Source organism: Geotrypetes seraphini, chromosome 8, assembly GCF_902459505.1.
Source record: "Geotrypetes seraphini chromosome 8, aGeoSer1.1, whole genome shotgun sequence".
In the NCBI taxonomy this organism is placed as follows: domain Eukaryota; kingdom Metazoa; phylum Chordata; class Amphibia; order Gymnophiona; family Dermophiidae; genus Geotrypetes; species Geotrypetes seraphini.
Genome location: NC_047091.1, coordinates 8210377 through 8237319, shown reverse-complemented (window position 1 = coordinate 8237319; position 26943 = coordinate 8210377). Strand labels below are relative to the sequence as shown.

Below are 26943 nucleotides of genomic sequence, written 5' to 3'. Positions count from 1 at the left end.
TATGCATCAGAAAAGAGAAATGTTTTTAAATCAGCCTTAAACTTATCAATGGATGTCAATAATCAAAGTGATAATGGTAAGGAATTCCAAAGCTGAAGAAAAGTCCATAATTGGTTATTGAGAAAGACATGGGGGAAGCCACTGCTTGCCCTGGATCAGTAGCATGGAATATTTCTTCTCCTTGGTACTCCTTGGATTGGCTACCATGAGAACGGGCTACTAGGCTTGATGGACCATTGGTCTGACCCAGTAAGATCTTCTTATGGTCTTACTGAAAAAAATAGCAGCTCTAACATGCTCAAGAACTATTTCCCAATATGTAGGAATTGAAAGGCAATTTTTATTTGACGATCTCAGAATTCTTGATGGTATATATGGCTTCAAAAAACATAAAGGCTCAGCAGGAGGAATTTGCTTAGTCACCAGAAGAAGATTTATAAGCTATGTAAGCAAGCGGAAAACCCAAGAGACCTATTCAGACAACCTCAACATCTAACCATCCAATGACTAAAATCAAAATATAACTTTCTCTATCCTCTGCCTCTGCTCTCCCCATTCATTCAACCTCATAATATGATCTTTTAATAAATTTAGTAATACTGACTTTATGCATGTATGTTTTGGTTTTCAGATTATGTTTGATCTCCCTAGATATAGGTCAGATATTTTTAAAACATGACCCCCAAATTGTCAAAAATTGTTTTATGGAGACAAGACAAAAATAGCATCTAATAGTTAATCTATAAATAAGGACAACAGTAACTCAGTTGATTCAACCATCTAGGACCTTGGTCTTCTCCAAAGCCTACACACTTCTTTGTTTATGCACACCTGCATAATGCTACAGTGACAACCTAATAAGTGTCTATTGCCTGTTCAGATAGTCATAATTAAGCTCCATGTAAAAACGGTGTCTCTTCTGCAGCAGAGGAATTGGGGTTATCCCAGGACAAGCAGGCATGATATTCTCACATGTGGGTGACGTCATCTACGGAGCCCCGGCGCGGACAGCTTTTCAAGCAAACTTGATTGAAGTTTCAAGTTTGCACACTGCACCACGCATGTGCGTGCCTTCTCGCCCACTAGAGGGCGCATCCCACCTCGTGGTCCTCAGTTCAAATTTTTCCGCGGAGCAGAAAGCCCTGTGGATCTGAGCTCCAGTGTTTTTGCCTTCTAGCTGCCGCGTTTAGTTTGTTTTCCCTTCGAATTAGTTCGCGGTGCTGTTTTTCCTTTCGGTTCTTTTCAAAAAAAAAAAAAAAGTCTTTCGTTTTTCATCGGACTCCGGGGGCTCCCGGAATCCGTGGCCGCGGGACGTCGGTTCGTTCCCGGCCTTCTTCTTTTTCTTCGTGGATGTCCCGTCCTGTTACGGGATTCAAAAAGTGCAGCCGGTGTGAAAGGTTGCTTTCCATCACCGACCCTCACCGGTGGTGCATTGTCTGTCTTGGGCCCGAACATCCGACAGACTCGTGTGATCGCTGTGCTACCTTCCAAAACAGGGCCCCTCCGTCGCCGTAAGGCAAGAATGGCCGAATTGTTCGCCGTCGACGCACCTAAGGCCTCGACGTCGGCCTCGGCTCCGGCCCCGGCCTTGACCTCGGCCTTGGCGTCCTCGGGGGCCTCGGCCTCGCCTCGGCCCTCTTCCTCGAAGGCGTCGTCAGTGAAGCAAGCTTCGGGTAAGTCCTCTGTTCCATCCCCTTCAGCAAAGAAGCCATCCTCGAGTCAGGCCAAGGCGGGTGGGTCGACCCCGGCCCCGCATCGGACCTCGACTCCGCACACCCCGAGGGAATACTCGAGACCGAGGTCGCCCTCCAGGGAGTGTGCCCCGGACTCGGAACTCCCCACCTTCGTGGGGATTCCGGCCTTCCAGGATCTCCTCCGAGCTCTGATCTCATCGGAGCTGTCGGGAGCCCTGGAAGTGTTGCAGCGTGCTGCGGTTCCGGCGGCCTCGACCTCGGCCGGGGCGCCTTCGGTCTCGGAGGCCCCGGCCTCGGCTCCCTCGGGAGCCCTGACCTCGGCGACCTCGGTCTCGGGTACGGTGGCCCCGTTCGCCTCGGTCTCGGCCCCGCCCCGGACCTCGACCTCGGGGGAACCCCCTGAGCGGAGTGTAAGGCCCAAGGAAAAGTCGCGCAGAGTGCGCCGTCTTTCCTCCTCTTCCTCCGGGTCTTCCAGACACGCCTCGCCCTCGACGCGACCTCGGACGGGGCGTCGATCGAGGAAGTCTAAGCGACCCCGAGGCTCCCCTCGGCGCGACCGCTCCTCGTCGTTCGGGGGCGAGGCGCTGCAGGTGTCGGAGTTGCGCCTCGATAACCCGAGGCTCCTCCGCTCACCTCATGGGAAGTCTTCCCGGGCCGCCTCGCCGAGGAAACGGGAGAGTGTCCCACGAACCCCTGGGTCCTCACCCAAGGGCTCTGCGAGGAGGATAACTTCCCCTTCCCCCTCGAGGGCCCTCGAGAGGGGATCCTGGGATTCGGGATCGGTTAGGGATCCTCATTATTCCCATGAGGCTTCCCCCCTCTCCTCGGTGGGGCGGTCGAGAACCCCGTCTCCCCAGGCTAGGCCGTCCTCATTTTCATCCTTCGTTCAGGACATGGCCCAAGCCCTGGGGATTGACCTGATGGTAGGCTCTCGGTATTCCAAAGAATTTTTGGAGGAACAGGACCTCCCCACTCTTCCTAGGGAGGTGCCTAGACTCCCTCTCAACAGTGTCCTTCTGCAAACCTGGCTGAATAACCTGTCAAACCCTCTTACAGTCACGTCTGTGCCTTCAAAAATGGAATCGAAGTATAGGACGATTCCCCCTAAAGGGTTCGATAAGGCGCAGCTCTCACACCAGTCTCTTCTGGTGGAGTCTGCTCTTAAAAAATCACAGCCCTCACGGGTTTCTGCGGCGGTTCCACCAGGCAGGGAGGGGCGGACCCTGGACAAGTTTGGCCGTCGCCTCTATTCAAATTCCCTGATGGCCACCAGGGTTCTAAATTACGCCTTCACCTTTTCCTCCTATTTGCGTGGTATGGTGAAGGACCTTCCTCAATATCGAAACTCGTTACCGGACTCCCAAAGAGCAGGATTCGATAAGTTTATGTCCAACCTGTCTCAATTGCGGTTGTACCTATTCCACGCAGTGTACGACGCCTTTGAGCTGGTTTCGAGGGTGTCGGCCCTCGCGGTGGCCATGCGCCGCTTGGCCTGGCTTCGCACCCTCGACATGGACCCAAACCTGCAGGAACGCCTGGCAGACTTGCCTTGTGTGGGGTCCGAGTTATTCGACGAGTCATTGGATGCGGCGACCAAACGCTTGTCGGAACAGGAGCGCTCTCTAGCATCCCTGGTCCGCCCCAAACCTAGACCCCCGCCGCAGAAACCCTTTCGGCCTCCGCCACGCCGATACCCTCAGAAGTCGACCCCGGCTTTCTCGAGACCGCCTCCGAGACGTCCGTCTCAGCGAGGCAGAGGGGGACAAACCCAAGCCCAGGCGCAGGGCCATTCTAAGCCCGCGCCTTCCTTTTGACGGGCTGAGCGGACGGGGCGGGTTCCCCTCCGCACTTTCACAGGAACCCCTTCCTATCGGTGGCCGTCTTCGGTCCTTCCGGGAGGCATGGACCGGGATTACCTCAGACGCTTGGGTGCTCCGGATCGTCTCCGAGGGCTACTCGCTCAACTTTGTGTCCTCGCCGCCGGACAGTCCTCCAAGTTTAGTCCCCTGCAACCGTTCGCAGCTACCGACCCTTATAACCGAAGCCAAAGCCCTCTTGAAGCTTCGGGCGGTCGAGCCGGTCCCCAAGGACCAGTGGGGTACGGGGTTTTACTCCCGCTTCTTTTTGGTCCCAAAAAAGACCGGGGACCTGCGCCCCATACTGGACCTCAGGAAGCTCAACAAATTCCTGGCCCGGGAGAAGTTTCGAATGCTATCTCTCCCGGTTTTGTACCCCCTCTTGGGGGAAGGGGACTGGATGTGCTCCCTCGACCTGAAGGAAGCATACACCCATGTTCCGGTGCACCCCGCCTGTCGAAGATTCTTACGATTCCAGGTGGGGGACCTCCACCTCCAGTACAGGGTACTGCCCTTCGGCCTGGCCGCGTCCCCACGAGTATTCACGAAGTGCATGGTGGTGGTTGCAGCAGCCCTCAGGTCACGTGGACTCCATGTGTTCCCTTACCTGGACGATTGGCTCATCAAAGCCCCGACCAGGGAGGGGGTTCTCTCAGCGACCCGACAGTCGATTGCCTTCCTGCAAACTCTCGGGTTCGAGATAAACTTTCCAAAGTCTCAGTTGAGGCCGTCGCAGTCTCTTCAATTCATAGGTGCGGTGCTGGACACGGTGCGCCTACGCTCCTACCTGCCGACCCAGCGGTTGGAAACCTTGGTACGGATGAGCCGCCAGGTCTCCCAACTATCGAGGGTGTCGGCCAAGCGCATGATGATGCTGCTGGGCCATATGGCCTCGACGGTACATGTCACGCCGTTTGCGAGGCTACATCTGAGGATCCCTCAGTGGACCCTCGCGTCCCAGTGGCGTCAGGAGTGCGACCCGGTGTCTCGCCTCATTTCGGTAACTCCGCCCTTGCGGAAATCGCTGCGTTGGTGGACAGACTCTTCAAATCTGTCCATGGGGCTATTGTTTCGCACTCCGCCTTTTCGCAAGGTCCTGACCACGGACTCCTCGGAGTACGCGTGGGGAGCCCATCTCGACGGTCTTCGCACGCAGGGCCTGTGGTCGGCAGAAGACCGTCAGTGTCATATCAACGTGCTAGAGCTGCGGGCCATCTTCCTAGCACTTCGAGCCTTCGTTCACATATTGCAGGACCAGGTGGTCCTCGTCCGCACGGACAATCAGGTGGCAATGTATTATGTGAACAAGCAGGGAGGAACGGGGTCATGGCCCCTCTGCTCCGAAGCTCTTCGCCTCTGGGAGTGGGCGGCCTCCCGGAACATCTTCCTCCGGGCGGTCTACATCCAAGGAGAACGGAATTGCCTGGCGGACAAACTGAGTCGACTTCTGCAACCGCACGAGTGGACTCTACACTCAGCAGTTCTACGCGAGGTTTTCGCTCGCTGGGGAACGCCACAGGTGGATCTGTTTGCCTCTCCGGAGACACACAAACTACCACTATATTGTTCTCGGATGTACTCGCAGGACCGTCTGGAAGCGGATGCCTTCCTACTCGACTGGGAAGGGAGGTTCCTGTACGCATTCCCTCCGTTCCCTCTGATCATGCGAACGTTGGTACACCTAAAATCGTCCACGGCCACGATGATTCTCATAGCACCTCGGTGGCCGCGTCAGCACTGGTTCTCCCTGCTGCTCCAGCTCAGTGCCAGAGAGCCTCTTCCCCTGCCTGTCTCTCCTTCTCTGCTGTCTCAGAGTCAAGGATCCATGTTACATCCCAATCTGCAGTCATTGCACCTGACAGCCTGGTTTCTTGTTCCCTGACTCCTCCGGACCTGTCTCAATCGGTGAAGGAGGTGTTGGAAGCCTCCCGCAAGATCTCGACGAGGCTTTGCTATGCGCAGAAATGGACCAGGTTTTCCACCTGGTGCTCGTCTTTTCACCTGGATCCGGTATCAGTTCCGGTATCCTCGGTTTTAGAATATTTGTTTCATTTGTCGCGCTCCGGCTTGAAAACCACTTCGGTGCGGGTTCATCTCAGTGTGATTTCTGCTTTCCACCAACCTCTGGAGGGACGCCCTCTGTCACTCCATCCCTTGGTGACACGCTTCATGAAAGGGTTACTCAGGGTTTGTCCCCCTCTTAAGCCTCCGTCTGTCGTGTGGAATTTGAATGTGGTTCTGGCTCAACTGATGAAACCCCCGTTTGAGCCACTCAACAAGTCCCTCTTGAAATTTCTGACTTGGAAGGCGGTGTTTCTAATTGCCCTCACCTCCGCCAGGCGGATTGGGGAGTTGCAAGCCTTGGTTGCGGACCCTCCTTTCACTGTCTTTCATCACGACAAGGTGGTTCTCCGCACCCATCCTAAGTTTTTACCTAAAGTTGTTTCTGACTTCCACCTCAATCAGTCCATTGTCCTTCCTGTGTTCTTCCCGAAGCCCCACTCCCATCCTGGCGAGACGGCGCTTCACACGCTTGACTGTAAGAGGGCGTTGGCATTTTATCTTCAACGCACCAGGCCTCATCGGAAGGTTCCTCAATTGTTTTTGTCCTTCGATCCCAATCGATTAGGGCATCCAGTTTCCAAGCGCACTCTGTCTAACTGGTTGGCCGCTTGCATTTCCTTTTGCTACGCTCAGGCTGGCCTTCCTCCCCCGGGTCGAGTCACGGGGCACAAGGTCCGAGCGATGGCAGCTTCGATAGCTTTCCTCCGATCCACTCCGATGGAGGACATATGTAAGGCTGCCACTTGGTCTTCGGTTCATACATTCACCTCTCATTACTGTCTGGACACTTTATCCAGGAGTGACGGCCGGTTTGGCCAGTCAGTTTTGCAAAATCTGTTTTCCTAAATTGCCATCCTCCCACCTGCCCTTTTTTTGGTTAGCTTGGAGGTCACCCACATGTGAGAATATCATGCCTGCTTGTCCTGGGATAAAGCACAGTTACTTACCGTAACAGGTGTTATCCAGGGACAGCAGGCATATATTCTCACAACCCGCCCGCCTCCCCGGGGATGGCTTCCTTGCTAGTTATGGAACTGAGGACCACGAGGTGGGATGCGCCCTCTAGTGGGCGAGAAGGCACGCACATGCGTGGTGCAGTGTGCAAACTTGAAACTTCAATCAAGTTTGCTTGAAAAGCTGTCCGCGCCGGGGCTCCGTAGATGACGTCACCCACATGTGAGAATATATGCCTGCTGTCCCTGGATAACACCTGTTACGGTAAGTAACTGTGCTGTATGTTGACCATGTCTTGCTTGTTCTTTTTGCAGGGAGCATCACACAGATTGAAGAGAGCATGGAGGAAGGAATAGAGTGGAACTCTGCTCTTACTGCTGCAGTGCAAATGGCCAGCGAGGAGGGATTAAAGAAAGATGTGGAAGAGATATCAGGTATTGGTGCTTCTTCTGCCTGTGCACACACAGCCGCTGAAGGATTCAGATTTAGAGAACGCTTTCTTTCTCTTTGTTTGCCATCAGGGAATCGTGGACACCGGTACCTATTAAAGAAAGAGTGCTACCTGAAAGTAACATTTTTAGCCTGATTTGATGCTCTATATATGCCTGCTTTCAGCCTAATGAAACTTAGAAACATAGAAGAAAATGGATTGAGTAACCACAGTAAAGCAGATAGGGTTCTGCTGCTAACCATGCTTTTAGCTGCATAGTAAAGATCCCATATTAACCCTGAGATTCTTGGTTGAAAGCTAGGCTATGGTGCTAAGCATGGAACCCTCATTGTTCAAAGATTGAATGAAGTTGTGTAAAGATACGTCATAATCTTCTGTGTAATGTCTCCTCCTTTTCTCCCTACCACACTCCTGTCTAAAATTTCAGAGGACACCCTGACCTTTTGGAAAGGGATTGCAGACATAGGCCTGATGGATGAGGTTGTTTCCAACATCCAAAAGGAAATACAGGAACTGCTGAAAGGGGTCCAGGAGCGACTAGGGCAGTCTCCATTTCAGGTGACAGGTAAGAGAATGAGTAAAGGATAAATTCAAGTTTTAATGGGCTTCTCAATTCTCCCTCTTGTAAATGAAACCTCATTCTATTTTAATTTATTTTTAAATTTGATGTTTTAATTGTGATCTGCAGGCAAATTACTTAGAAAACAATCACATTTTACCAAGAAAAAAATGATCATTAAAAAAAACAGTACAGAACTTGCAGGGTCAATTTTGTTGGTTTAATAACTGGCCAATATCCAACCTACAGTGGGTAGTGTGTTTTTTTTAAAGGGTCCAGACACTGACCGTGAATATCGGGGGCTAATTCACAGGGTCTCGGCCACCGGGAGCGTATGTGGGTCCCAGCTAAATATCAACAAGGACCCACATTAAACATTCTTACCTGGATCTTGATTTTCCTCTCCCTGCCTGCCCTCCCCCCAAAGAAACAATTCCCCTGGCCCGATTTCCCCACCCCTACCCCCTTCCAAAGATACAGGAAGGTGGGTCTGGGCCCCCACCTCTGCTGGACACCGACTCCCCCCTCTATCTCCCCACCCCACCCCCTGGCTGTTCAAATTGTTTTGAGTATCGGGTCTCATGTTTTCAACTTTCTTTGAAAGTGTTAATCATGGGTCTCTGAATGAACGTCCAGGGGGTACTTCATTCCGCACTTTTGAAGCAATATATGAAAGACATCCACCAACAACTTTCTATTTTAAACATTGATTTAGGCAGCAGTTGAAGAAAGTGTTATGAGGAACATAGGGTCCTTGATGAAATATACATGTTCAACCAATCTTATGAAAAAACCACTAAAAAACTCTGCTGCTTCTGAAAAGAATAAAGACCTTTCCTCTTTTCTTTCACTGAATATTGCTGATAGGATAAAATGACCAGATGACTTCAAGTTACTAAGGACAGTCTGTCAGTCCATGTTATCCCAGGACAAGCAGGCAGGTATTCTCACTAGTGGGTGACGTCATCCGATGGAGCCCCGATGCGGACGTCTCACAAGCATACTTTCTTGTAGAAACTTTAGAAGTTTCGAGTCGCCCACACCGCGCATGCGCGAGTGCCTTCCTGCCCGATGCATCGGGCGTGTCTCCTCAGTTCTTACTTTTCCGCGGAGCCGAGAAGTCCGTCTTCGACACTCTGCGCGAAGTAACTTCACTTGTGCCTTCTAAGTCTGCGGTTTTGGGTTCTTTTCACTCATAATCGTTGATTTTCGTCGTGTTTAAAAAAGAAAGAAAAAAATTTTCTTCTTCTGTTCGACCGGGCAGGCCATGTGGCCGCAGCCCCGTGGCTTTGATCTAGCGGCGGAGCTTTTTCAGCCTATGTCCCGGCCTATCACCGGTTTTAAGAAGTGTGTCAAGTGCCAGCGCGCGATTTCGCTGATGGACCCTCATCGACGCTGTCTTCAGTGTCTGACCTCAACACCTTCCGAAATCGTGCCGGCCTTGCTCCACACTTAAAGTACGTGCGTTCAAGCGTCGCTGTGTCTTGTGGGAGTCGCTGTTCAGCATGGAGGCTTCGTTAGAGCTGACCTCATCGAAGAGCGCCAAACCTTCGACTTCCGCCTCGACTCTTCCGTCTTCCACCTCTGCGGGCCCGAGTCTCCTCAAGCCTGCTTCGACTTCGCCGCCTGCTGCGGTGCTTTTCTCTGCCTCCTCAGGTCAGGTAGCAAAGCAGCCCATTCCCCCTGTGGTGCTCAAGGTGCCCAAGGCATTTAAGTCCAAGCACCTGGGCGCCAGGGATCTAGATGTCCATGCAGGAGGTCCCATTGCGGATGCAGATCCCTTCTTGCCGGCTTCATTCCAGACCTTGCTGGAGAAGCAGTTCATCGAGTTCTTTACCACTATGGGGCCGAAGCTTCTCTCCCAAATCCAGCCTGGGCACGCGGGGGCTTCCCGGGAGGTCAAGCCACCTCCGGTGCCTCCACATTGTACACTCTCGCTGCAGGGAGCCGAGTCTCTGCGAGTGTCTGGTCTGGCATCGATGCATGCATCGCAAGGAGCAGAGTCTTTGCCCATGCTTCCATTAGAACCGATTCACTCGATGCAAGGAGCAGAGTCTTTGCGAGTGCCTCCATTGGATCCGATTCCCTCGATGCCAGGAGCCGAGTCTCTGCGAGGGCCTCCTCCGGACCCGTTGCCCTCGATGCCGAGCCTCAAGGATCGATTGAGTAAATGATAGGGTGTCCTTTGTGAAAGCTGTTATAGGTATCAGTATGATAATATCATCTGCAAAGCTATTTAATTTTACCCCCAAAGAAATACGAAACCCAAGGGGAACAAGATAAAGACTGAACAATGTAGGAGACAGAGGGGAATCTTATGAGGCAATCTGCTAAGCCCTGGTGGAACAGAATGGGGCTACAGGACTGTATTGGACAACTCTATATCGTGTTGATCAACAGATAACGCAATATCCAGGATGACCGGGATAACAAATCCTCTCCAATTCTACAGCAGCTACTCTGATACAAAAAGTAATCAATAACCAAAATATTTTAAATTAAAACAGTGGCTGTGTACGTTTAAGGGCTTTAAATAATATGCAGATGTATACAAATAAGTTGCCTTTGGAATCTACCCACAAACTGCCAGACAAACTAGTAGGCCTAATTGCCATCTTTTCTTCCAGTTTTGGGCGTCTTGTCTGACAAAATGCATTTGTTTTCAGTGGAGTTGGTACAGTGTAATTGTTCTTTGAGGTCAATGAATTCTATTTGAACTGCTTGGCCTATGTAAGTGTAAAGCATCTTGCAAATCTACTCCATGGTTAAGAACATAAGATTTGCCGCTACTGGGTCAGACCGGTGGTCCATCGTGCCCAGCAGTCTGCTCACCTTAGGTCTAAGACCAGTGCCCTATTTGAGTCTAGCCTTACCTGTATATGTTCTGTTTCAATAGGAACTTATCCAACCTTTTCTTGAATCCCTGAAGGGTGCTTTCCCCTATAACAGCCTCCGGAAGAGCGTTAGATTTCTACCACTCTCAGGGTGAAGAAGAACTTCCTTACGTTTTTACGGAATCCATCCCCTTTTAACTTTAGAGAGTGACCTCTCGTTCTCTCGCTACCTTATGTGAAAACCTAATTCTTTCAGCATTAATGGACATTGAAGAACTCCAAAGAGATTTGAACCAGCTAGGGAAATGGGCGGAAAAGTGGCAGATGAAGTTTAATATAGAGAAATGCAAAGTGATGCACCTGGGAAGGAAAAACAAGGAACATGAATATAAAATGTTAGGTGTGACATTGGGCAAGAGCGAACAAGAAAGGGATCTAGGGATACTGATTGACAGGACCCTGAAGCCGTCGGTGCAGTGTGCATCGGCGGCGAAGAAGGCAAACAGGATGTTGGGCATGATAAAGAAGGGAATTACGAGTAGATCGGCGGACGTCATAATGCCGCTTTACAGAGCAATGGTCAGACCACACCTGGAGTACTGTGTCCAGCACTGGTCTCCCTACCTAAAGAAGGATGTGACCCTGCTGGAGAGGGTGCAGAGACGAGCTACGAAGCTAGTAGTAGGTATGGAAAATTTGAGCTACAAAGAACGCCTCAGGAAACTGGGCTTATTTACCCAGAAGAGAAGACTGCGAGGGGATATGATAGAGATTTATAAAATAATAAAAGGATTCGACAAAATAGAGCGAGAAGCATCATTATTCACGTTGTCAAATGTGAATCAGACAAGAGGTCATGGACTGAAGTTGAGAGGCGACAGGCTCAGGACAAATACCAGGAAGTTCTGTTTCACTCAGCGAGTGGTGGATGCTTGGAATGCTCTCCCGGAGGAGGTTGTGACGGAGACCACCATTCTGGGTTTCAAGGGCAAGTTGGATGCACACCTTCTTGCAAATCACATCGATGGATACGGGTAAACAGGTTTTCATCGGGGAACACCTGGCTTGGCCTCCGTGTGTGCGGGTCACCGGACTGGATGGACCAAAAAGGTCTGATTCGGTGAAGGCGTTTCTTATGTTCTTATGTCCTTTTTACCTGAAATTCCCAGGCTACAGATGTGTAAAACACGTTGAAAAGAGAAAAGTCTGACAGGTTAGGAGAGAAGGGGTTTCAGGGTCTATGGGAGAGGGTCTAAGCAGTAGGTCTCCTTTTTGAATGCATTCCTTATGTTGCCTCTTTAGTTAGTACTGAGCTAAAGTCCTGTCCTTAGCCAGCAGTAACTTACTACTCCCAGGTTTCCTTTCAGATGCTGCTGTTCTGAATAATGTCGCTCACACCTTTGGCCTGATGGACACAGTCAAGAAAGTTTTGGACACGAGGAAAAATCAGACGGACCAAAGCGAGGAGCAGTTTCATTACACTCTCGCAGGCATGTGCTCTGTCCGTTGATGACAAGTCTTGCTTTCCTTGGAATGGATGTGCCTTTTTACCCCCTCTGTGATGTCTGTTGTGTATGTACTTGTGTCCTGAAATATTTAGAACAATTTCTATCATTTTTATTTTGCAATGTATCTTGAGAAGAACTGGAAACGAATATTGGTATATGAATGATGAAATAGGTACAGTACAACTCCACATTGAGATTAACGATAACAGAGTTGTACTGTCTTATGTCTGGTATTCAGTACTATTTTGAGGTGATTGCGGCTTACATTTTAGATTCTTTACATTCAGCCAACACTTACCAAATAATCCGGAAAGAAGTAGGGATATTGAAACATGGTGTATGAAAATAGACCAGACTATATATGTAACTTGAGCTGTTCTCTTTCAGACCTGGATCGGCAGCTGGAAGAGCAGAAGAGGCAAGGCAGGGAGCAAAAGATAAAGGCACAGACGATCCAGAATGTGGTTCTAATGCCAGTGAGTGCCCCAAAGGCTCCGAAGAGGCCTCGTCTACAGCGTCCAGCCTCGGCCACTCTCCTAAGCCCATCCACCCAGGTGCAGCAGCCTCAGTTTACTGTCATTTCACCTATTACTATTGCACCAATGGGACAACAATTCTCTGTGGGAAATATTCCCATTACAACAGTCGGCCAGAGTTCTAGCCCAGTGACTTTGCATACCTTGCCTTCAGGTCAGCAGCTGTTTCGGTATGCCACTGTGGTGTCCTCGACGAAGTCTAGCTCATCTGACACAATGACCATTCATCCAGCATCTAGTCTGACTCTGCTGAGCTCTGCCACAGTGCAGGACAGTGGTGCCCTTGCCAATGTGGCAACAGTGGTAAACCCTGTAGAACTGATGGCCATGGAACCTGGCCTAGCTTCAGCTGTTCATGCTGTGGAGGAGGCTACGGAAGAGGGCCATACCATCATTGAGATTGATCCAGCACCAGACCCTGAGATAGAAACAGAGGCCAAAGTGGTGACACTGGAGGAACTGAAGGAAGAAGAGAAGGTGGTTGCGGAGATAGGGGAACACGACGAGGCTGCTGTCCACAATGTAGAGATTGTGGTACTGGAGGAGGACTAGTAAGAGAGGGCCAGCTTTTTATTTCTCGTTTTTTCCTTAACTATTTTTGTGCCCCCTCCCAGTTTTTGTCCTGTTATTATTCATGAACACTTATGATCCTAAAGGAAGGTTTTAGTTTTGTGTGTGGGGGGGGTTCCTTATTGTGGTGTGAGGGACAAAAGCAGTGCAATTCTTCATATTACAATGAAGAGCAGTGGATAGAAATGTTGAAAAAACAAGACATTATCGGGTTTAGTGGGTGGTTGAGGGGAGGGGCAGGACATGGAGTCTATATTTTTTCCCCAGAAACTTACAAAACAAAACAGGACACTCCATAAGCTGGAACATTTATGGTTTATTATACCTGCCTGGAAGCTTTGTTTATAGACTCTTCTTGTCCAGGAATTAAAGCAAAACAAACAAAAAAATGATGTGACCAAAATTTCAGAGCATGGATTTGATTTCCAGAAAGGGAGTGAATAGAGCAAATAGGCAAGATGATGCTGTAAGTTCCATCTCTTTAAGTGATGGTCATGTGTGGTTGAAAGAATAAAAGCATTCGCTCCTGGCTCTAGTTGACATAAGATGGTCATCTGGTTTCAAGTCATAAAATAGATGAAAGCCTCACAGATCTCTGAGAGACATTTTGGAGAGGGAGAGGAAGTAGGTAGTCACCAAAATATGCAGATTAACTTGGTTCTTTGCCAATGATATGAAAATATTTCCAGATGGTCAGACCTGTTTGCAGCCTTTGGACTGCAGTTACCTTTCCTACCTTTTACCCCATTGCATCTATATTGCCATTTTCTCTAACAAAAGCAAGAATACATTGTCCATAGGTTGTAATGGAGTAAAGCTAGGCCTGTCTGCCAGCCAATACCTCTGTTTTCTGTGCTGGGTTAGAGAAGAAAAATAAAATGCAAGGATACAGAGCGCCCATCTGTTTGCTAAAAATTAAAAGGCACTGCCCATTAATCTTGTAAACTGGCACAGAAGTGATGAAGAGTTTGAGAATGGGCAAAATTTAGCTGGATTATTCTCTGTTGAAGAAAACAAAGTATTTAAAAGTGTGGGCTTATATGAATCTACACAGCAGACTTGGGTTTTTGCCTTAGCTGTATAGCTAGCAGTTGTATTGAGAAAACAGATTTCCTAAGGTTCACCATTATAACAGCAGGATGTGCATTCATGTTTTTTCTTGTTGCACCAAATTCCAATACCAATGGTATAGCATCATTGATAAGTGTGGAAGACCCTTCATATTCAGTTTGACTTGTCTATATGTGGTAGCCAAACTACCATGGGGAAGTGTGGTTCTGCCAAGGGTAATGTTCTTATAATATTAAGATTCAAACGAGGTGAGACAGTGTTCCAAAATAACCTGCATCTGTGGTTACCACAGTCCAAGCAGAAGGTGGTTCTACTGATGCATTGGCTAGGAGAGAGAGCCCCCTAAAAGGTCTCAAACTTAGCTTATGCCTTGTCCCACGAATATTTCTGCAGCCTGTGGGAAGTCAGTCACAGCAGCACTAAAGCTGAGTTCATGGATACAGTATGTATGAAGAGCATAAAGATTCCAAAAATGAACTGGACCTCAAACTTCTATCCTGTCTTTGGACTGGCTGTATCTGTATTATCCTTCTCAGACCCAGCAATAAGGCCGGAGGTGGAGTAAGTTCCCCTATTAAGGATCCCTTTTGAGGATGTGAATATTAAAAATGATGCAGTAGAAGAAGCCAGATATAGGCACATTGAGAAATGGTCAAAATACTGCTTCACTTTCTCGAGCGTGAGTTGTCAAACACCAGTGTCCCAAGGAACAAGGGGCCTGTAGTTTTCCTAATTGTCATGCATATTTATTTGTACATTTCCAGGTTTTGGATTTTGTTTTTTTTTGGGGGGGATTGAGGGAGGAGGATGTTTTCTTTGGAAGGGAGATTACCATACTTATTTATATTTAAAGCAAACTGAGATGAAGGTGGTTGAGAGTAGTCAGCATTATCCCAGGACAAGCAGACAGCATATTCTCTACATGTGGTGACGTCATCCACGGAGCCCCGTCGTGGACAGCTTTTCAAGAAAACTTGATTGAAGATCTTAAAGTTTGCTAGTGCTGCACCGCACATGCGTGTGCCTTCCCGCTCAGCTAGAGGGCGTGTCTCCTCAACCGGGTTCAAGAAGTGCACGCAGTGCGGTCGGATGATCTCCATCACAGACCCGCACCATTGGTGTATCCTTTGCCTGGGTGTTGACCACCCTATGGACTCTTGCCCTCATTGTGCCACCCTTCAGCCTCGGGCTCTTCGTCGATGGCGGGCCAAGATTGTGGAACTCTTCAACATGGACCCGCCAGTGGAGAAATCCTTGACCCCGGTCTCGGCCTCGAAGACCTCGGTCCCGAGCAAGTCTCCCTCGACTTCGAAGGCCTCGGCAGCTCCGGCTTCGAAGACCTCGGCCTCGGGTAAGTCTCCTCTTCCTCCTTCAGGTTCAGCTCAGCTACCGAAGAAGCCGTCCTCGGAGACTCTGGCCAACCCGGCAGTGAGTATACTCCTGCCGGCCTCGGCGAGACTTCCTTCTAAGTGTGCCTCCACATTATGGGAATACTCTACATCGAGGTCGCCCTCGTTGGAGCGCACTGCTGCAACAGTTCGTCCAAATCCTTTGGTCTCGGTGCCGATGTTTGAGGATATGCTTAAGGCAGATCTCCTCTGCTTTGGCTCAGCTTGCCCCAGCCTCGACCTCACTCGTTGACCAGCCTGAACGTCACGCCGAGGACTCTCGAGGCAAGGTGCGTTGGTCTCGATGCTTGTCCTCGAGTGACTCCTCGCCTACTCCCTCGAGGCGGACTTCTCCTGCCGGCAGACCTCGGTCATAGCGCCAGCCTAAATGTACTTCTTCCTTTAGGCAGCGGTCCGCCAAATGGCCTAGGGATTCTCCCCTGAGGCGGGGTAGGTCGGCAGGTCCTCGCACTACGGGTTTCATCAAGCCCTCGGACCTCGTACTGTCTGACCCTCGTCTTCGTCGCTCCCCCGTGCCATCTCTGTCTCCGAACCGAGGGGTTTCGAGTCGAAGACTCCAACCTCCCTGCCACGTCGGAAGGTCTCTTTTTCCCAAGGCTCGCTGAGGCGGACTCCCCGGGTCTCCGTTACTCGGACCCCTGGTCCTCGTCTTCCAGGCTCTCTAAGCGCAGGCTGTCGTCAACTCCCACTCGTTCTCTCAGTGGGGTCTCCTCGACGACCCTGCTTGTGGACACTGACATGCCGGTGCAGTACTCGAGGGAGGCTTCCCCCTCGTTCTCTGCTGCCCCGAAGTCCCGCTCGGCTTCGCCCCTTGAGGGGCATTCTGCGGGCAAGCCATCCTCCTTCACCAGGTTCGTGATGGACATGGGCAAAGCGCTGCAACTGGACCTCCAGTCCGGATCCAGGTATACCTGGGAATATTTGGAGGAGATGGAGCTTCCTTATTCACCGAAGGAATTCCTTCACCACCCCTTGAATCCAGTTTTGCAGCAGACTTTCTTTCAGAATTTGGAGACTTCTTACGCTATTCCGGCCATTCCGTCCAAGATGGAGTCCAGATACCGGACAGTCCCCTGTAAAGGGTTTGAAAGGGCTCAGCTCGCCCACCAATCCTTGGTGGTGGAGTCTTCCTTGAAGAAGTCTAATCCTTCCAAGGTCTACGCGGCTGTCCCGCCGGGCAGGGAAGGCCGTACTATGGACAAGTTTGGCAGGTGTCTGTACCAAAATTCTATGATGGCGAACAGAGTTCTGAACTACAATTTTACTTTTAAGTCGTATCTGAAACAGTGCATCAAATCCATGCCCTCTTTTCAGGATGATTTGCCTGTCCATCGCCGGACGGAATTTCATTGGCTACTGGATACGCTGTCGCAGATTCGCCTTTATATGTTTCAAGCGACGTATGATGCCTTTGAACTCTCCTCGAGGGTCTCCGCCTTTGCGGTAGCCATGCGCCGCCTAGCTTGGCTCCGCATAGTTGACATGGACCCGAATCTGCAAGACTGGCTGGCGAATCTCCCGTGTTTAGGCAATGAACTCTTTGACGATTCCATCGAGGCAGCCACCAAATGCCTCTCCGAGCATCAACGTTCCTTCACCTCCTTGGTCAGACCTAAGGCGAAGCCCGCTCCTCCTAAGTCGTACAAGTTGCCTCCCCGGCGTTATCCCCAGAAGTCCACGCCGGCTTTTTCCAGGCCGCCTCCTCGGCGTCCACAGCAGCAAAGGGCCCCTCAGAAGCCTCAGGCCCCTGCAACGGCTAAGCCTGCGCCGTCCTTTTGACTATTCCTGTTGGAGCGGGCTGGCCCCCTCCGTCCTCGAGCCTTCTCCTATGCCTATAGGAGGCTGCCTCAGTGCCTTTTATCACCGCTGGGATCTGATTACTTCGGACAACTGGGTCCTCTTCGTTATCAGAGGGGTATTCCCTTCATTTCCGGACGCAGCCTCCGGACCTACCCCCAAGAGAGTGTCATTCCAACTGGTTGCAACTCCCCCTTCTTCTCCAGGAGGCTCATGCTCTCCTTCGTCTTCGGGCGGAGGAGGAGGTCCCTTTGTGTCAGCAGGGCACCGGGTTCTACTCCCGGTACTTTCTAGTCCCCAAAAAGACCAGGGACCTACGCCCTATTCTGGACCTCCGGGTGCTGAGAAGTTCCTGGTCTAGGAAAAGTTCCATATGCTCTCTCTTCCCACGTTGTATCTCCTGATGGACAAAGGGGACTGGTTGTGCTCCCTGGACTTGAAAGATGCCTCACATCCTGATCCACCTGGCCTCTCGCAGGTTCCTTCGCTTTCAGGTGGGAGACCTTCACCTGCAGTATCGGGTCCTCCCGTTCGGGCTCGCTTCATCCCCACGGGTCTTCACGAAGTGCCTCGTGGTGGTGGTGGCAGCCCTGCGGTCACAAGGTCTTCAAGTGTTCCCATACCGCGACGACTGGCTCATCAAGGCACCGTCACGGCAGGAGGTTATTTCAGTGACCCAACGGACTATTATGTTCCTTCAGCATCTGGGCTTCGAGGTCAACTTCCCCAAGTCCAAGTTGTGCCCCTCTCAGTCTCTGCAGTTCAGAGGGGCGGTGCTGGGCTCCGCTTGTTTCTGCTTCAGCCTCGGCAGACCGCCCTAATTCACCTGTGCCAGCAGGTCTCCCTTCAGTCCACGGCCTCGGCCAAGCAGATGATGATCGGGACACATGGCCTCCACCGTTCATGTGACTCCCTTTGCCAGACTTCACCTACGAGTGCCTCAGTGGCCCTGGCGTCCCAGTGGAGACAGGACCGGGATCCAGCATCTCAGCACATTGCGGTGACTCCCTCCTTGAAGCTTTCGCTCCGCTGGTAGATGCTCTCTTCCAATCTTTCCAGAGGTTTTCTCTTTCTCACGCCCCCGCCGCAGAAGGTCCTAACAACGGACTCCTCCGCGTATGCCTGGGGGGCTCACTTCGATGGCCTCCGGACTCAGGGTCTTTGGTTGAGCACCAATCGTCGCTGCCACATCAACCTGCTGGAGCTTCGGGCGATTTACAATGCTTTGGTAGCCTTTCGGCATTTGCTTCGGGATCGCGTGGTCCTGGTGCGCACGGACAACCAGGTGGCGTTGTATTATGTGAACAAGCGGGGGGGGGGGGGGGGTACGGGTTCCCTGTCTCTTTGCCAGGAGGCTCTTTGGTTCTGGGAGTGGGTGATACGCCACAACATCTTCCTTCGAGCGGTCTACATTCAAGGCGCGCAAAACTGCCTGGCGGACAGGTTGAGTCGCCTTCTCCAGCCACACGAATGGTTGCTCCACTCCTCAACTCTGTGTCAGGTATTTGCTCGATGGGGGACGCTGCAGATAGATCTGTTCGCCTCGTCCCTCAATCACAAGTTGCCTCGCTTCTGTTCCAGGATTTACTCCCCGGATCGTCTCGAGGCGGATGCTTTCCTTCTGGATTGGACGGGAAGGTTCCTCTACGTGTTCCCTCCATTTCCTCTAATTCTTAAGACTCCTGTTCAACTCAAGTCAGTCCACGCCACCATGATTTTGATAGCTCCTCGGTGGCCCAGGCAGCTGTGGTTCTTCCTTCTCCTCCGACTCAGTGTCAGGGAGCCTCTGTTTCTGCCTGCATTTCCTTCTCTGCTGTCTCAGAGCCGGGGTTCGCTGCTGCATCCCAATCTGCAGTCTCTGCACTTAACGGCGTGGTTCCTTTCCACCTAACTCCCTCCGGGTTTTCTCAGTCGGTGCAGGATGTCCTCGAGGCCTCTCGGAAGAGTTCCACTGGACAATGCTACTCCCAAAAATGGAATAGGTTTGCTGCGTGGTGTGCTACGCATCGCGTGGAGCCACTGTCTGCCTCCTTATCCTCCATGCTGGACTATCTGCTACACTTGTCTCGGTCTGGTCTCAAATCAACTTCTGTTCGAGTCCACCTCAGTGCGATTACTGCTTTTCATCAGCCGATTGATGGGAATTTGCTCTCGGTCCATCCGGTGGTTTCCCAAATTTATGAAGGGCCTTTTTAGTGTCCATCCAACACTCAAGGCCCCCCCCCATCCCCTGTGGTTTGGGATCTTAATGTGGTTCTGGCTCAATTGATGAAACCTCCGTTTGAACTCATTGATAAGACTCATCTGAAGTATCTCACTTGGAAGGTGGTGTTTCTGATTGCCCTCCCGTCTGAGTCAGTGAACTGCAAGCTCTGGTTGCGGACCCGCCTTTTACTGTTTTTCATCATGACAAGGTGATCCTTCGTACTCATCCTAAGTTCTTGCCTAAGGTGGTTTCGGATTTCCACCTCAACCAGTCCATTGTTCTTCCAATGTTTTTCCCTAAGCCCCATTCTTATCCTGGAGAGGTGGCGCTTCACACTCTTGACTGTAAGAGGGCGTTGGCTTTTTACCTCCAACGCACCCAGTCTCATCGGACGGCTCCTCTACTCTTCATATCTTTTGATCCTAATCGGTTGGGGTGTCCTGTTTCCAAGCGCACCTTGTCCAACTGGTTGGCGGCTTGTATTTCCTTCTGCTACATTCAGGCTGGTCTCCTGCTGCAGGGTCGGGTCACGGGGCATAAAGTCCGAGCGATGGCGGTGTCTGTCGCTTTCCTCATGTCCATGCCTATTGAGGAGATCTGCAAGGCCGCCACTTGGTTCTCGGTTCATACATTCATCTCTCATTACTGTCCGGATACTTTCTCCAGGCGCGACGGCCAGTTTGTCCCATCGGTTTTACGTAATCTGTTCTCCTAATTTGCCAACTCTCCCACAGTCCCATCCTGGTTAGCTTGGAGGTCACCCACATGTAGAGAATATGCTGCCTGCTTGTCCTGGGATAAAGCACAGTTACTTACCGTAACAGGTGTTATCCAGGGACAGCAGGCAGATATTCTCGCAACCCTCCCACTTCCCCGGGTTGGCTTCTTTGCTAGCTATCTGAACTGAGGACCACGTTGAGGAGACGCGCCCTCTAGCTGAGGAGGAAGGCACACGCATGCACGGTGCACCACTAGCAAACTTTAAGATCTTCAATCAAGTTTGCTTGAAAAGCTGTCTGTGACGGAGCTCCTTGGATGACGTCACCCACATGTAGAGAATATCTGCCTGCTGTCCCTGGATAACACCAGTTACGGTAAGTAATTGTGCTTAATCTGCTCCTAGTCAGCTGGTGAGTTTTATTTTCATGCTGCTTCAAAATTGGATTCTGCCTCTTCTGGGTAATTACTTCCAAATGGGTTTATTTATATCATGAGAGGATTGAAACTCACTCATAAGGTGGAATAGAGTAGTATGATATCAGTATTATCAGATTACTTGGTCATATAATGCTTGCTCTATGCCTTCTGCAGTTCATAAAACAGCGCACTCAACTTTTTATTCAATATAACCCCATTTTAACACTTAAAAATGACTGTGACCACAGATGTTGACAAAGACAAACTAGCAGGCCTGCATTCCCGCCTTCCTCCCCCATTTATCCAAAATATGAAGGCAGCAGGGATAGGGGTAACAGCATAGGGCACTGAGTGTCAGGGCACTGGATCCCTCTATCTCCCAGGTCTAGTCTAAAATGAAGCCCTAGCAGGAAGACTCCCACCCCCCTACTGACTGCCATTATTAGGCAATTGTCACAGTAGAGGTTTGAGGGGGGAGAGAATTAGAGTTAAACTTGGTTCTAAAACCCCTATCTCTGAATGATTGACCCATTTGTAAACCACTCTTATAGGGTGTACTATAGACAGGAAACATAAATCAAGGTGAGCTTGGAAGTTCTCTTTTTAATCAGGCCAATGATATCAAGGACATTTAGGATAATATCTGTATCTTTCTGCCAGATTTTCTTAGTCTCTGATTGCATCACTTGGTGCTGGATAATGATCCATCTCTCCAAACACAGTACCAAAAGGCCATTCTGTACTAACACCTGTCATGGGGTATGGTCTCCAAATATATTTGTTTTGAATGTAGCATGAAATAAATGAATGTCATTCGCTAGCCAGGCTATGTTCAGTACATTCTCAAGGGCAATGTCTCCAAATGGGTTAATTTTGTGCATAATCCAATATAAAAGGTAACAAAAACTAATGTCACAGCTATATTTCAATTGTTACTAAGCTAGGCAGTGGAAGGAACCTACAGAGTATCTAGCAGTCACAAACATGGAGAAAAAAGTCTCAAACTTAAGTAGCAGCATAAATACAGAAACTTCTAGCTGCTTTCAATCTTATCACTGGCATACCATGGAAGTATTGAGCCTCACTACTGAATCTTGATATGTAGAGTATGTTCTCAGACTCAAATTTACTAAACATTCACAAAAGTTTTAAAAGATGTAAACTTGTATAGGGCAGCTTCTCCAGGTATGCTTGAAGATTTCTTGTTAAACAAACTTGTGGCTCTTAATACAATGGGAAAAATCTCTTTTTCTGTTGCAGAGACTTAGGAGTCTGTACTGTAGGTGAATATCCCCTGCTCATGAGTTGCGTGCAGAAGGATGTCAACCACATCTTTCATCTCAAATTTTCAAAAGGGTGACTGATAAAATGAGGAAAATGGTTAAAAAGAAGCTAAAAGGATCAGTTGTAAAGGTTAGGACTGTAAACCAGGCATGGATGTTATTTAAAAATACCATTGTGGAAGCCCAGACCAGATGTATTCCACATATTAACAGAGGTGGAAAGAAGAGGAAATGAGAGCCTGCATGGTTAAAAGATGAAGTGAAAGAGGCTATTAGAGCCAAAAATACATCCTTAAAAGAATCCGAATGAAGAAAATAAGAAAAGACTCAAGTACCGGCAAGTTAGATGCAAAGCATTGATAAAGAAAGCTACAAAAGAATAGAAAGATAAACTTGCCAAAAAGACAAAAACTCATAACAATGTTTTTAGGTACATCAGAAGCAGAAAATCTGTGAGGGAATATGTGGAACTGTTGGATGATCAAGGAGCAAGAAACACTCAGGGAGGATAAGGCCATAGTGGAGAGACTGAATGAATTCTTTGCTTCAGTCTTTACGGAAGAAGATCTACCTGAACCAGAAATGGTTTTCAAGGGTGATGATGCAGAGGGACTGAAAGAAATCTCAGTGAATCTGGAAAATGTACTAAGCCAAATTGACAAGTTAAAAAGTGGACTGGATGGTATACTGTACATCCCAGGGTACTAAAAGAACTTGAACATGAAATTGCTGACCTGCTTTTAGTGATCTGTAATCTGTAGCTAAAATCGTCTGTAGTACCTGAAGATTGGTGGGTGGCCAATGTTACGCCGATTTTTTTAAAAAAGGGTCCAGGGGAGATCCGGGAAATTACAGAGCAGTAAGCCTAACTTCAGTGCCGGCAAAATGGTGGAAAGAATTATGAAAAATAAAATTGACTTCTTTGAAGGAGTGAATAAATATGTGGATAAAGGTGAGCCGGTTGATGTAGTGTATCTAAATTTTCAGAAAGCTTTTGACAAAGTTCCTTGTGAGAGGCTCCTGAGAAAATTAAAGAGTCATGGGATAGGTGGCAAAGTTCAGTTGTGGATTAAGACTTGGTTATCGGATAGAAAACAGAGGGTAGGGTTAAATGGTCATTTTTTCTCAATGGGGCTGGTGCTATTTAACTTATTTATAAATGATCTGGAAATTGGAACGAGTGAGATGATTAAATTTGAAGATGACACTAAACTATTCAAAGTTGTTAAAACGCTTCCTGAAAGCAGACCTTAGGAAATTGGAAGACTGGACATCCAAGTGGCAGATTAAATTTAATGTGGACAAATGCAAAGTGATGCACATTGGGAAGAAGAACCCAAATTACAGTTACCGGATGCTAGCATCCACCTTGGGAGTTAGCGCCCAAGAAAAAGATCTGGGTGTCATTGTAGACAATACAATGAAACTTTCATGGCATGCTTAAGACTGAATGCCTTTAGAAAGTCCTGTATTATTGTCTCTCTGTTAACTGCATCAAGCATGCAATGTAGGAAAAAGTCTTTCTCCTGGTCTTCATGGTACGAAGTATACCTTGGTAAAAAGGATGCGACATTGGGTGGGAAATAAATGGCAGAAAAGTTATATTGTTCACAAGAAGTTCTGGAGGTATATGTGCCAAGCAATTGTCCAGAACCAGTAACACCTTGCGGTTCTCTCACAGTCTAGCCTCTCTGCAATGGGCTTTTGCTGCTGGCACAAAGTGGTTATGGAACCAATCACTGAATATATCTTGGGTTGCCCATGCCTTTCTGTTGGCATAATAGTGCAAGGGCACATGGTATATACCCTTTAAACATCTTGTATGTTGGCTTTTCCCTATCACGGCCAGCTTCAGTGTGTGTTCCAGCAGCATTCGCACAGGCCAGCACAGTCACCTTGTCCATCAGGTCTTTAAACCCAGATGCCAGTGTTTTTCGAGGGACTTAGTGCCAGTACAGAGCTGTCTCATCGGCATTGTAAATTTGCTCAGGACCCACCAAGTTTCCAACAGCCACCCTTTCATCCAAAGCTTTTTCACCACAGATTTTAGATACTTGAGGCCATGGCGCTTCTTAAATTTCTGCAGCCATCCTTCTGAATATACACAGTCACCTCCAATTTTTAATTCCTGATGGAACTTTTTTGCTTGCTTCATTACCATTAAACCACTCAGTGGCACGCCTTTGTGTCTTCTTTGATGGACCCAGGCAAGCAGCATGTGGTCTTACTTTTCGTTTCTTGCCCCCAGCAACGTTTTTCTGGTTAACATTGATTTCTGGTCCTTGCTCCCCCCTGTAAAACTTCAACAACTTATCTTTCTGTTTCTTTCCATCATATATGGTTGTGGTTCCCACACCATATTCGGCAACCAGGTGCTACACAGACGCACCTTCATCAAGCTTTTTGAGTACCTAAATTTTCCTTGCTATCAACAGAAATACACGCTTCCTTTTCTGCCCCTCAACAGCACCCGAAGCGGACTCTGCACCTCTCCAGGCCATTTTCCAGCCCTCCGACCTGTTCTGCTTCACACGGAGTGGTACCGGCGGCTCTTCACACCTCCCTTTGCCACTTTCCCTCTCAACGACCATTTGGTTTCAGCATGTGCCACTGGAAGTTCACATACCACCTTATCTGGGCAAAAAAACACGTCATGACGCCCACACAGAACAGGACAGAGCAGCCCGGTCTTTATGGCATGTCTCCAGGGTCTGCACTTTTAGGACTTCCATAAAGTCAGATGAGATGACAGTGCATGCAGTCCTTTCAGGGTGCCCTCTGGGGGTGTCGTGACTCTCCCAGAGGCTCCTCCGCCATCCGCCCAGCCCAATGACTCCTTGGCCCTTCCACTGGTGCTGGTGGGAGCCCGGTTTCAAGAGTTTTACCAGAGCTGGGCCAAGATCACAACAGATCAGTGGGCTCTGGAAGTGATTCGGGATGGATATGCTCTAGAGTTTTCCCAGCCCTTGTCAGATCGTTTTCTCTCTTAGGCGGCTTGGAAGAAGCAGGCCTTTTGTTAGACGCTACAAAGGTTACTCAACCTCAAAGTGGTGGTTCCAGTGGATGGGCAGTGTTAGAGGCAGAGGACCACGTTTGATGCAACAACATCGAATGTATACTGCGTAGAAGAAAGGCCCAACAATCTACTTCTGTATTTTGCCATGAAAACTTGATGATGAAAGATCGAGTTGCTAGGACTCGAACATGAGTCGATGGCATCTAACAACAGAGAAATATAGAACAGAAAAAATACAGACAGAACAATGATGTGGGCAGGAAGAAAGGCCCTAAGATAGTTATTCAGTGTTGTACATACAATAGTGTTTGAAAGCAAAAATGATAAGAAAGCTGGGCAAGGGCAAAATATTTGACTTTAAAATCACAGAAAGGAAATAGGATGCTTGGATATTTTATAGCATTCTAATCTAATCTTCTATTTGCGAGTCATACAAACCCATACATGCTCTAGGCCACAGTTCTTCAACCGCCGGTCCGCAGATCGGTGCCGGTCCGTAGAAAATTCTTGCCAGTCCGTGCAGGACCGGCGAGATCAACATCTCCCATTTCCTGCCGGTCCTGCGCAGGACCGGCAATATCGAGCTGTAGTCTGTGCAGGGCCGGAGAGATAATGGGGAGCCTCAAATGGTGTGCTTTCCCCCTCCCAGCGGCTCTCTTTACTTACCAGTGCAGCGATTCAGGAAGGAAGCCTTGGGGCTTTTGCTGAGTTGCAGCCGCCTATGATGATGCAACTTCTGCTTTCCTCAGAGGCGGTGCAACCCAACAAAGGACCCGAAGCTGCCTTCCTGAATTGCTGCGCTTGCAAGTAAGGAGAGTTGCTGGGAGAGGAGAAAGCCACTGTTAGAGGCTGGGAAGCTGCTGGGCATGGTAAAAAAAAAAAAAAAAAGGGACAGCTGCTACTGGACCTGGAGAGGGATAAGGAGAGATGCTGCTGGGAGGGGAGGAGGGAAAGGAGTCTGGAAGCTGCTGGACAAGGGGGAAAAAAGGGACAGCTGCTACTGGACCTGGAGAAGGAGAGATGCTGCTGGGAGGGGAGGAGAGAAAGGGAAGGGAAGAGAGTTACTGCTGGACAGGGGGAAGAGGGAAGGGAGAAGATAAAAGGATGGAAACAGCTGGCAGGGAGATTAGAGGAGGGGAAGGGGAGAGACAGGAATGAGATGGGAAGGGAGGTCAGCAGAGAAATTGAGAGGGACAAAAATGCTAGATCTGGTGTAGGAGAGATAAAAATGAAGAGAGCAGTGAAGCTGGAATGAATCATGTAAAAAGGAGAGAGAGGCATAGGCTGCATGGAAATGGGAGAGGGGCATAGAAAGAAGACAAATACCATATGGAAGGGGGAGAGGTCAGACAGTAGATGGAAGGGGCAGATGCTGGATTGAAGAGACAGAGAGGGCAGACGCTGGAAGGAAGAGCGTGAAAAGAAGATGAAAGCAGAAACCAGAGACAACAAAAGGTAGAAACAAATAATTTTATTTCTATTTTGTGATTAGAATATATCAGATTTGAAATATATATCCTGCTAGAGCTGGTGTTAGACATAACTGGGGACTGCAAAGTCCAGGCAGTGGCTTAGGGCTCTCTCTGACCAGGGGGGCAGTTGCCCTACTTGCACTCCCCTAACCCTATTCCTGCTATGTGTGATTGCGGTATTCTGTTAGCATGATATTTCTGTGTAGCATTCTGTAATAATTTGGCTTATTCAGTTTTCTTGATAGTAGAGGGAATATATGTGAAGGGGAGGGGAGACAGGGGTTTTGTTGATCCTTGCTCTGTATTATTTGTATTTATAAAATGACAATTGTACAGAATATTGTTTCTTTTTATACTTTAATAAAATATATTCAGTATAAAATCATAACTGAGGCTTGTGTGGATGGGACTGAGCTCGCGGAAACGGGGTTTTAAAATTTCAGTACTAGTAATTTGCCGGTCCACAAAATAATTTTTTTTTCCACCGGTCCATAGGTGTAAAAAGGTTGAGGAACACTGCTCTAGG

General features: G+C 49.1%; 1 protein-coding gene across 4 annotated transcripts in view; it reads left to right on the top strand.

Annotated features, from left to right (window-relative positions):
- GMEB1 (glucocorticoid modulatory element binding protein 1) overlaps positions 1-13415 on the top strand; it is a 65061-nt gene extending 51646 nt beyond the window's left edge. For all 4 annotated transcript variants that reach the window (XM_033953975.1, XM_033953974.1, XM_033953976.1 and 1 more), the window contains exons 7-10: positions 6883-7002; positions 7447-7584; positions 11780-11902; positions 12308-13415. In XM_033953975.1, coding sequence (XP_033809866.1) covers positions 6883-7002; positions 7447-7584; positions 11780-11902; positions 12308-13008 — 1082 coding nt within the window. In that variant the 3' untranslated portion in view covers positions 13009-13415. The remainder of the gene's footprint in view (positions 1-6882; positions 7003-7446; positions 7585-11779; positions 11903-12307) is intronic.
- Positions 13416-26943: the final 13528 nt, after the last annotated feature.